The sequence below is a fragment of the Babylonia areolata genome, chromosome 19 (genome assembly GCF_041734735.1).
Source record: "Babylonia areolata isolate BAREFJ2019XMU chromosome 19, ASM4173473v1, whole genome shotgun sequence".
Lineage (NCBI taxonomy): Eukaryota > Metazoa > Mollusca > Gastropoda > Neogastropoda > Buccinidae > Babylonia > Babylonia areolata.
Window position 1 is genome coordinate 10,505,132 of NC_134894.1, and position 12,500 is coordinate 10,517,631.

A 12,500-nucleotide genomic window follows, 5' to 3' on the forward strand; every position below is an offset into this window, starting at 1 on the left:
GAGAAAGAACACTCTACTCACATACAGTCTGGGAGACAGAGAGAATACTTGACTCACATACAGTCTGGGAGACAGACAGAACGCTTGACTCACATACAGTCTGGGAGACAGACAGAACACTTGACTCACATACAGTCTGGGAGACAGACAGAACACTTGACTCACATACAGTCTGGGAGACAGAGAGAACACTTGACTCACATACAGTCTGGGAGACAGAGAGAACACTTGACTCACATACAGTCTGGGAGACAGAGAGAACACTCTACTCACATAGTCTGGGAGACAGAGAGAACGCTTGACTCACATACAGTCTGGGAGACAGAGAGAACACTTGACTCACATACAGTCTGGGAGACAGACAGAACACTCAACTCACATATTCTAAGCTGTGAGCATAGTCTCTGCCGTTATCCAGATGGCATTCACCATTATTGTTCTTCGTTGTTCCTCCAAGCTGTGAAAACATGGCAAAAGATACACTGTTAATGAATTACACATATCAATGAATTACATATACACACAGAATTTATGCAGATTTTGACAGATATCTCCTTCTCATGTATCATTTACCAACTTTGGTATCACAGCAGGATATAATATTATAGAAGTTTCAGTCCCAAAGAGATTTCAAAGAGTAGAGATTGATCAAATACATGACGGGCGCAATAGCCGAGTGGTTAAAGCGTTGGACTGTCAATCTGAGGGTCCCGGGTTCGAATCACGGTGACGGCGCCTGGTGGGTAAAGGGTGGAGATTTTTACGATCTCCCAGGTCAACATATGTGCAGACCTGCTCATGCCTGAACCCCCTTCGTGTGTATATGCAAGCAGAAGATCAAATACGCACGTTAAAGATCCTGTAATCCATGTCAGCGTTCGGTGGGTTATGGAAACAAGAACATACCCAGCATGCACACCCCCGAAAAAGGAGTATGGCTGCCTACATGGCGGGGTAAAAACGGTCATACACGTAAAAGCCCACTCGTGTGCATACGAGTGAACACAGAAGAAGAAGAAGAAGATCAAATACATTACACCACATCTGCTCCAAAAATTTAGAAAATACTAAGAATGTAAAAAAAAAAAGGAGCAGCAGCTGACCTATGCATAAACCCAATGCACTGGTCAGATCTTGAGAGCCCATGATAGGCTTTGATAAAACATTAACATAGAATAACATGATTCAGAAGCAGAAATATGTCAAACAAAATCGTAAACCCGAGTCTTCTTCTTCTTCTTCTTCTTCTGCGTTCGTGGGCTTCAACTCCCACATTCACTCGTATATACGCGAGTGGGCTTTCACGTGTATGACCGTTTTTACCCCGCCATGTAGGCAGCCATACTCCGCTTTCGGGGGTGTGCATGCTGGGTGTGTTCTTGTTTCCGTAACCCACCAAACGCTGACATGGATTACAGGATCTTTAACGTGCGTATTTGATCTTATGCTTGCGCATACACACGAAGGGGGTTCAGGCACTGGTAGGTCTGCACATATGTTGACCTGGGAGATCGTAAAAATCTCCACCCTTTACCCACCAGGCGCCGTCACCGTGATTCGAACCCGGGACCCTCAGATCGAAAGTCCAACGCTTTAACCATTCGGCTATGGCGCCCGTCGTAAACCCGAGTCAAATGACATAAGATGATTGCCCTAAAAATTGGAAAAGAAAGACAAAAGATAGTCCTGCAAGTAACAGTATCAACATTGTGCATTTTTCATATTGTGAATCTCAACACACTCACATTAAAACACAACGTAGCTGCCGGGTTGCACACATGCATTCACATACAGACACAGCACATAGTGCACGTGCACACACACGCGCGCACACACACACACACACACACACATACACACAGACAAACACACACACACAGAGACACACACACACACACACACACACACACACCCACACGCCCCCCCCCCCCTCCCCCCCCAACACACACACACACTGTGACTTACCAGTCCCATCCCTGCCACATGGAACATGGAGTTGGAACTGTACACAATGATACGTCGACTTCTCTCCCTCCACCCGATTGCTTCCTGTTCAACAAACGCTCTCCATGTTAATAAACATTCAAATCATACCACATGCCATGTTAATAAACATTCAAATCATACCACATGCCATGTTAATAAACATTCAAATCATACCACATGCCATGTTACTAAACACTAAAACCATAATACTTGCCATGTTTCTAAACACTCAAACCATAACACTTGCGATGTTACTAAACACTCAAATCATAACACTTGCCATGTTAATAAACACTCAAATCATAACACTTGCCATGTTAATAAACACTCAAATCATACCACATGCCATGTTACTAAACACTAAAACCATAACACTTGCCATGTTTCTAAACACTCAAACCATAACACTTGCCATGTTACTAAACACTAAAATCATACCACATGCCATGTTACTAAACACTCAAACCATAACACTTGCCATGTTACTAAACACTAAAATCATACCACATGCCATGTTACTAAACACTAAAACCATAACAGTTGCCATGTTACTAAACACTAAAACCATAACACTTGCCATGCTACTATACACTCAAATCATAACACTTGCCATGCAAATAAACACTCAAATCATAACACTTGCCATGTTAATCAACACTCAAATCATACCACATGCCATGTTAATCAACACTCAAACCATAACACCTGCCATGTTAATCAACACTCAAATCATAGCACTTGCCATGTTAATCAACACTCAAATCATAACACTTACCATGTTAATCAAAACTCAAATCATAACACTTGCCATGTTAATAAACACTAAAAACATAACACCTGCCATGTTAATCAACACTCAAATCATAACACCTGCCATGTTACTAAACACTCAAATCATAACACCTGCCATGTTACTAAACACTCAAATCATAACACCTGCCATGTTACTAAACACTCAAATCATAACACTTGCCATGTTAATCAACACTCAAATCATAACACTTGCCATGTTAATAAACACTCAAATCATAACACCTGCTATGTTAATAAACACTCAAATCATAACACTTGCCATGTTAATCAATACTCAAATCATAACACCTGCCATGTTAATAAACACTCAAATCATAACACTTGCCATGTTAATAAACACTCAAATCATACCACATGCCATGTTACTAAACACTAAAACCATAACAGTTGCCATGTTACTAAACACTAAAACCATAACACTTGCCATGCTACTATACACTCAAATCATAACACTTGCCATGTTAATCAATACTCAAATCATAACACCTGCCATGTTAATCAACACTCAAACCATAACACCTGCCATGTTAATCAACACTCAAATCATAACACTGGCCATGTTAATCAACACTCAAACTATAACACCTGCCATGTTAATAAACACTAAAATCATAACACTTGCCATGTTAATCAACACTCAAATCATAACACCTGCCATGTTAATCAACACTCAAATCATAACACTTGCCATGTTAATCAACACTAAAATCATAACACTTGCCATGTTAATCAATACTCAAATCATAACACCTGCCATGTTAATAAACACTCAAATCATAACACCTGCCATGTTAATAAACACTAAAATCATAACACTTGCCATGTTAATCAACACTCAAATCATAACACCTGCCATGTTAATCAACACTCAAATCATAACACTTGCCATGTTAATCAACACTAAAATCATAACACTTGCCATGTTAATCAACACTCAAATCATAATACTTGCCATGCTAATAAATTCAAACATCATAACACTCTGACTCTCCATATTAATAGAATATTAAAATACATATATAATTCTAGGACACATACATTAATATCATTGGTCCATTTCAAACGGAGCACTGCAGAGTAGAAATGAAGGATCCTTTTTATTTTTTCCCCCTCTCTGTCTGTCATTTCTTTTCCTCTCTTCTTCCCTTATTTATTTTTATTTTATTTTTTATTAAATTTCAAATATATCCTTCTTCAGATCTTTATACACATAAACCTCTAATATATCTACTAAGGACATGTAGTTAACGTTCTAATACATTAATACATAAAATGTTGAATAATGGGGGAGGTGTTGGTGGGGGGTGGGGGGGGGGGGAGGGGACAGAGAGAGGAGTTTGGGGAAGGTGAGAATGGGACCAAGGGGAACTGACCACCTGAACAGGTGTTGGATCAGATCATACACAAGTCGCTCACCTCACAAACCAGAGCCTGCATCAGACCATCAAGGCCTCCCTCCGTGTCGTCGTAACTCTGGGAGATACCCTCCAGGGCTTCCGTCATACTGGTCTGTCAAAACATATTGTATCATACATATGAGTGACATGACTTCCGACATACTGGTCTGTCAAAACATATTGTATCATACATATGAGTGACATGACTTCCGACATACTGGTCTGTCAAAACATATTGTATCACACATATGAGTGACATGACTTCCGACATACTGGTCTGTCAAAACATATTGTATCATACATATGAGTGACATGACTTCCGACATACTGGTCTGTCGAAACATTGTAATGTACATATGAGTACATGACTTCCGTCATACTGGTCTGTCAAAACATATTGTATCATACATATGAGTGACATGACTTCCGACATACTGGTCTGTCAAAACATATTGTATCATACATATGAGTGACATGAGCATGACTGAATACTGACTGAATGACACAGGAAATGAATGATGAGCACCCCCAAAGGCAGCTGTCCATCTGCTCTACCCAGATAGGCATCAATACAGACAGAATAACACAGGAAACGAATGATGAGTGCCAAAAGGCAGCAGTCCATCCACTCTACTGAGGGTAGATCCTATTGTGCACATGACTCTGTGTTTGTAAAGCACTTAGATTAGACTTTGGTCTCTGACTAATGATAGGTGCTATTTGAGCATCAATAATAATAATGATGATAATAACAATAATGATGATGATGAGTGACAGAAACAGCTGTGTCACCACCAACATCAGCATCGTTTTCTTTTAATCCATTATCTGGGAACTGACTTGTGAATGTCCTACACTGCCAAAAAAAAGGTGATCTCAAGATACAAACAAAACAACTACCACTGTCACCACCCACCATCCACTACCACCACCATCCTTATTCAGTCATTCATCTGTCCACATTCATTCCTTCATCTAATCATCATAACTATCACTGTTATCATCATTTCATTCATTCATTGTTCATGTGTTCATTCAGTCAGCTGTCACTGTCACTGCCATTATTGTACCTCACATAGAGCTGATACTTCCTATCAAACACAATATCCAATTATAAAACTGTTCCCAGGTACCTAACATTAGTTTTCTTCATGTCTAACAGACACGTATAAGTTCAAGCACAGACAAAAGTAAGTTTCAGTTTCAGTTTCAAGGAGGAGTCACAGTGTGTGGACTGATCAATAAATGAAACACCATAGCTGTGTTAACTCTTTCACTGTCAACTTTCTGTGTGAAAAACACTCCCCAGCACCAAATATTTTAGAAACAATGCTCTCAGTTTTCGGTCACAACTTCGGTTCATGTCAAAACAACACAATGTACTTACTGACTTCAAACTCAATCAAGGGGCAAAGATTAGTCATTGTTCTATTGGCAGGGAAACTGGCTGCAGTTGTCAAGCTTTGTAGCAAGGTGAAAAATGGTCTTATCAACATAACCCCTTGTTGTCGACAAAAGTCACCTATGGCGCCCTGCTCCCATGGTGACCTCAGTTTCCATACCCCTCCACTTCCGTGCTTGGGGTGAGTCCTGTCAATGTCATCAATGTCGGCAGATTCATGGGGGGCTGTTGTTTGAGGGACATGGTGGCTGTCTCCACTCTGGGAGGGACGCTCACTCAGTCTGGCTCCGCGACTAAGTCATTATTGTCGTTAGTAGGGGGCTTAGTAGGTGAAGTCCTAAGTACGTTAAAACAGAACAGGCACCACTGAACACCACCGAAGTGACTCAGCAGCAGTGCAGGATCTCTTCTGGTGTGTGGCCTCCTGGCGACCTAACATCAATTGTTCCCTGTGGACTGCCGACGCTGGAACTGCGAAGGACGAACCCGGGTGTGGCCATGTATGGGGGAATCTAAATGAGCAGTGTGGGAGTAATGCCACCGAAACAGTGCAGATGATGGGGCAGCAAAAAAAAAAAAGAAAAAAAAAGTCACCTATGGCAGTGCAATGTCTAGTAAACTAAAGTTGCCCATGGTGGTGAAAGAGTTTAAAAAAAACCTAACAAACACAGATGCCTGACCTATGTATAAAGTTGCCTATGGTGGTGAAAGAGTTTTTTAAAAACCTAACAAACACAGATACCTGACCTATGCATAAGGTTGCCTGTGATGGTGAAAGAGTTTTAAAAAAACCTAACAAACTCAGATGCCTGACCTATGCATAAAGTTGCCTATGGTGGTGAAAGAGTTTAAAAAAAAACCTAACAAACTCAGATGCCTGACCTATGCATAACGTTGCCTATGGTGGTGAAAGAGTTTTAAAAAAACCTAACAAACTCAGATGCCTGACCTATGCATAAAGTTGCCTATGGTGGTGAAAGAGTTAAAAAAAAAAAAAAACCTAACAAACACAGATGCCTGACCTATGCATAACGTTGCCTATGGTGGTGAAAGAGTTTTAAAAAACCTAACAAACACAGATGCCTGACCTATGCATAAAGTTGCCTATGGTGGTGAAAGAGTTTAAAAAAAACAAACCTAACAAACACAGATGCCTGACCTATGCATAAACTCAAAGTGCTGGTCAGGTCTGAGAAGTGTACCATAGGCTTGTGTAAACCATTAGCATAAATAAATAAACAAAATAAACGAACAAGATAAACTAATATTTATAGATACATTAAACAAGCGAGGCAAGGCCTTCAAGACTCATTTGTGATAAATTAAGTCCCCTAGCATTAATTAGAGTAATTTCACTTTTTTACTATCTGCACCAAAACGTTTGCAAAATAAATAAAAATTCCATGCTTAGCAAAAGAAGTTCCTGTTTGAACAAAAATGATATTAATGACTCCTCTTGTTGTTGTGTCAGAATAAGAGGTCAAAGTGCCAAGTTTAGAGAATACAAAAAATATAAATATAACATTAAATGCAGTTTGCAAATAAGAGGTCAAAGTGCCAAGTTTAGAGAATACAAAAAATATAAATATAACATTAAATGCAGTTTGCATATAATTAGGCTTCTTTTTTTTTTTTGTGCCCATCCCATAGGTGCAATATTGTTTTAAACAAGATGACTGGAAAGAACTGAATTTTTCCTATTTTTATGCCAAATTTGGTGTCAACTGACAAAGTATTTGCAGAGAAAATGTCAATGTTAAAGTTTACCACAGACACACACACACGAACACACACACACACACACACACACAGACAACCGAATACCGGGTTAAAACATAGACTCACTTTGTTTACACAAGTGAGTCAAATATAATAAAATGAAAACGTTTCATGGAAGGCCAGAAAAGCTATTCATGAAGCAGCTCACAGAGAAATTTTTGCCATCGCCAAGCTTCAGCTGGTTGATGAAGTTATGTGGGGGGCTGCAACTCTTGTCCGGCTTTGGGCAACGTCGTTTCAGCCTGCACACCCATGAGTTTCAGTTTCAGTTTCAGTATCAAGAACGTGTCAGAGTGTGCCAACAGATCCATAATTATACACACTTCATCACATCTGCTGGAGAAAAAGAAAATTATAAAGCAGATGCTTCACCTTTGCATAACCTCTCACGTTGATTAGGCCTTTGAGAGCCTATCCTAGGTTAATGTAAAACAGGAACATAAAAATGAAATGAAATATTTAGAGAAAATAAGCAACAACAACAACAACAACAAAAAAAGGTGGGGGGAGCGGGGGGGTATCAAGATACAGTAAAGGGAAAGATACTTACAAGGTTATCCTATTATGCGGTTTTTCTTTTTCATATTTTTATTTCACATGTTTATGCACCATCTTACGTGTCTAATCAATCCATGTTTAAGTACCAGGTTTGTAAAGCGCTTTGCAGAAATAGAGTCATTTAGTTACTCACATCTCGTCCGTCCAGGCTGAGAAAGGCATCACTGTCTTGTCTACAAAGGTCCCAAAGCCCAGGTTGAAGTCTGTGGTGATGTTGGCCATACTGATCGCTGTATCGGCAAATGCATGTCTCTGTTGAGTTCATATGCATATGCAACCCACAACAATTCCCGAAAGTACACACACACACACACACACACATGCATGCATGCATGCATGCACGCACACACACATATACACACACACAATCACAGCGATTCATACACAGCTTTCCAGAAAAACTGTTTGAACATGTTGATAAATTCTTTTTATTGTCAAATATTTCTGAGTACACGTGTGTGCCTGGAAACAAACATGACCACAAACACAATGTACTCAAACCTACAGTAAAGCACACCAAGCAAGTTTCCCTTCATTTCTGCTGAACATCACTTTCCACTTTCTATGGAATTTGGGGGGAAATAAAAGTAACAAACATGCAAATCAATCACAATTCACACACACACACACACACACACACACACACACACACACACACACACATGTTTTTGTTGTTATTGTTTTTTTCAGATAGACAGACAGATAGATAAAAGCAGAAATCCAAAGTATCTTACGAATGTCTTTGCCCAGTGCAGTTAGTCTTCTCTGGGCATTCTCATCCTTCACCATGGTATAACTGAGATCCAGCAGAAAATACAGATCAACAGGGTAGTTCTCTGCCTGCCTGAACGACAGCTTGAAGTTGATTGGATCATCTGAAAGCATTCAACCAACACAACACAACAGTGAGATTTTAAGACATGATCATGAATCATACACTGTCCTTTTCATTGCTGTCTCAATTCAGCTGCAAGACAGAGAAATGCACATGCACGATTGCTTGCATGTACAGAACAAACACCAGTATGATTGCATACAAGCATTTGTAGAAAGCTTTTGTCACTATGTACCTTTCAGAAGTTATATCTGTTCCATGCAATGTGAGAATTATACTCCCTAAAGATGGGTTTCGCTGCAATGTATAAAACCACCAAGAAGTGACTGGTACAGGTATTGACAAACATGATAACCAATGAACTATAAAGAGAAAAAAAAAAATTTTGATACACTGTCCTGTACAGTTAAAAGAATACACTTCATTCTGATCCTACATACAGAGCCGATAAACACACCTTTGGCTTATCACCACCCAAAATAAAAAAGACATCAACAAACTGAACATGGTGTAAATATGATTTTCCCCACCCTGTTTGGCTTGGTCAGTCTTTTCATACAGTCCTAGATAGAAAGACAATCAATATTACCAGGTATGGACAATAACATGTATTAACGCATGTGCTTCTATGAACACTTGACTTTGCCTTCTACACATTTGAGTGTGTGTATTGTACTTTTTTTACCCTTGACTTGAAGTAGATGCTAATGTGGCAATAGCCTTGAAATGACCTTAGTGGTCGGCGAGTCTCTAAGCACCATAATTTGATTTGAGTATGTGTACATGTATAGCTTTCAAATTTCGGCTTGTCAGCCCCACTGCATGTGAGGATGATTCCCAGTGAGTTAGTGGAAGATATATCTCGCAGATCCAACGGTCACAAAGGGAGTGTCTGTTATTGCCTTAGAGTGCAACAGAGCATGGTCAGGACACTCAGAAGTCATCGAAACAATCCCCGGAGTGACAAGGATTGGGCTTTCAATCTGAGGGTCCTGTGTTTGATTCCAGTATTGGTGCTTGGTGGTGAGTTAAAGGTTGAGATTTTTCTGATCTTCAAGGTCTGCATATGTGTGAACTTGACTGTGCTTTAATCCCCATTGTATGCACATGTACACACATGAAGAAGATCAAGTATGCTGTGAAAGATCATGTAATCTTTGTCAGAGTGGTTTGGCGAGTTATGGAAACAAGAACATACTCAGCATGAACACCCATACAGTATGGCTGCCTGTAATGAGGGCTTTAAAAAAATTGTAAATGGTCAGTACAGAAAAAGCTCATTAAAACAAAACAGTTTACTTCAGGAGCTATAGCTCATGAATGCAGAAGGAAAAAGAAAGAAAAATCAATAGAAAGCTCGAGAGTTCCATAGTTACATGACTTATAGAGGTGCATCACATGACCTGTGCTCTCAAAGTTGATTGGATCTCTTAAATTTTGAGCAACAGCGGCAGAACATGCAAAACAGAAGGCTTCTTGTTTTGACTTTTTGCTTCATATTTTGTTTTTGTTTTTTATTGTGCATATGATGGCACTTCATTGTAATGAGTTTGATTGTAGGAATGGAGGCTATCAACTGAAGAAATGGGGGACAGGACATGTTTGCTGCTTTTGCCTATGTTGATCACATTTGGCATTGCTTGCGATTTCGAGTAATAGAAGCGCATGCGCACGGTCCAAGATGGCCACTAAACTCTCCAGCAGTCTATTCCCCTTTTTCTCAAAAAAAGTTTTTCTCACTTGTTCGAGCAGTGATGTTCAGGACCTGGGGTTGGACCTGGATGGGGTGTCGATTTGTGTCCCCACCACGCACGTTGTCATTCTGCCAACACAGCCACAGTCTGCTTTCATCAACCAGGCATTTTTAGTCTGTCCCTTTCCAGAGACATGACTGGTCAAAGCTGGATAGCTTGACCAATCAGAAAATCCATCACTGATACAGGAAACATTATGTTAACCAATCAGGAAATCCATCACAGATACAGGAAATGTTTGTTCACCAATCAGGAAGTTCATCACAGATACAGGAAATGTGTGTGTTCACCAATCAGTAAATTCATCAGATACAGGAAACGTGTTCACCAATCAGGAAATTCATCACAGATACAGGAAACATGTTCATTAATCAGGAAATTTGTCAAAGATACAGGAAATGTATGATCACCAATCAGGAAATTCATCACAGATACAGGAAATATATGATCACCAATCAGGAAATTCATCACAGATACAGGAAATGTATGATCACCAATCAGGAAATTCATCAGTTTCAGTTTCAAGGAGGTGTCAGAGCATGTGGACAGATCCATGTACACTGAACCACATCTGCTGTAAAAAAAATAAATAAATAAATTTAAATGCAGTAGATGCCTGACCTTTGCATAAACCCAACATGCTGATCAGGCCTTGAGAGCCTATCCTAGGTTTGTGTAAAACATTAACATAAAAATGGAACAAATTATCAAGAGGATATAAAAAATGTAAAAAAAAAAGTAAATGCATTAAAACATAGTGAAGGGAAACATTTATCACAGATGGGAGAAAACCTACCATAAAGTTCGGTCTATAAGCCACGACCTTTTACCCCAGCTTCAACCTCTGCGGCTTATACAATGATGCGGCTTATTTGTGGATTTTAACAATCCCGGGAGTGTCACGTTCTCATCTATTCTTAGCTGCCCTTCAACTCACCAAAATCATGATTTCTGTCCATGAAATTTTTGGATGAGCTTCAGGATAGTGTGCTAACTGTTCACGTTTTATAAATCAAATCCGCACACATTAAAGCCTTCAGAACAGCATTCAGTTCTACTCTGCTCAAGCGAACACCCTCATCATGCTGAAAATACGACGTTATGCCTATGATGCAGTCTTCAAATTGAAGGTGATCGACCTAGCAGACGACAGTGCACGCGACGAACCAGCAGCGACCTTATAAACCGGTGCGGCTTATGTATGTATAAAGTTCAATTTTTTCCAAAATTTAGTGGGTGCAGCTTATATACCAGTGCGCTCAATAGACCGAACTTTACGGTAGTTCACCAATCAGGAAATTTATCACAAACACAAGAAACATATATTTTACCAAACAGGAAATTGATCACAAATATGAGTCATGCTTAAAACACAGATAAAGATTCAACTGACAATGAAGCAGTTTAATCTACCTTACCACTGCAACAGCTAGTCTACACATCTGGTCTTTTTAATGTTTTGAATAATCATCATTATCATACAATTATTTTTCAATAAATGAATTCTCAAGTGTCATAACCCATAATTCTATACTGCAGTCTCCAAAAAGAGTAAAAATGTTGGCATGGTTTTTTTTTTCAATATCTAAATGAATGGATCATAGAGGCAAAACTGACAAAGGAAGAGATCAGAGAAAGAAAAAGAAAAAAAAAAGGGCAGGAACAAATAAACACAAAAAAGAGCCACAGAAAATACCTGAACAACTAAAAGATCAGACTGAGGATAAACCAGCTCATCTGGAGGGCACACCGTCTTCAGATGCTCGTAGATATCACACCGGGAAGAAAAGCGTGGGAAATTCTGCGACACACAAAGTAAAATACACACAAGTCACAATTTATTCTCATGTATGAAAGGGATTAAAGGTGCCATCACCTTTTTACAGTCATCGAGGATGTAAACCAATATCCACAGTGTCTAGGGCTTGGCACTTGAAGCTGGGGGGCCTAAACCTTTCCTTCTGCCGTTTTAATCT

At 39.5% G+C, this 12,500-nt stretch overlaps 1 protein-coding gene across 1 annotated transcript in view; it reads right to left on the reverse strand.

Annotated features, from left to right (window-relative positions):
* LOC143293438 (integrin beta pat-3-like) overlaps nt 1-12,500 on the reverse strand; it is a 53,826-nt gene that overhangs the window by 20,447 nt on the left and 20,879 nt on the right. The window contains exons 4-11 of the mRNA XM_076604291.1: nt 12,221-12,325; nt 10,511-10,592; nt 8,670-8,810; nt 8,069-8,165; nt 7,526-7,619; nt 4,216-4,308; nt 1,966-2,049; nt 380-457 (exon numbers count right to left, since the gene is read on the reverse strand). Of these exons, the coding sequence (XP_076460406.1) occupies nt 380-457; nt 1,966-2,049; nt 4,216-4,308; nt 7,526-7,619; nt 8,069-8,165; nt 8,670-8,810; nt 10,511-10,592; nt 12,221-12,325 (774 nt within the window). The remainder of the gene's footprint in view (nt 1-379; nt 458-1,965; nt 2,050-4,215; nt 4,309-7,525; nt 7,620-8,068; nt 8,166-8,669; nt 8,811-10,510; nt 10,593-12,220; nt 12,326-12,500) is intronic.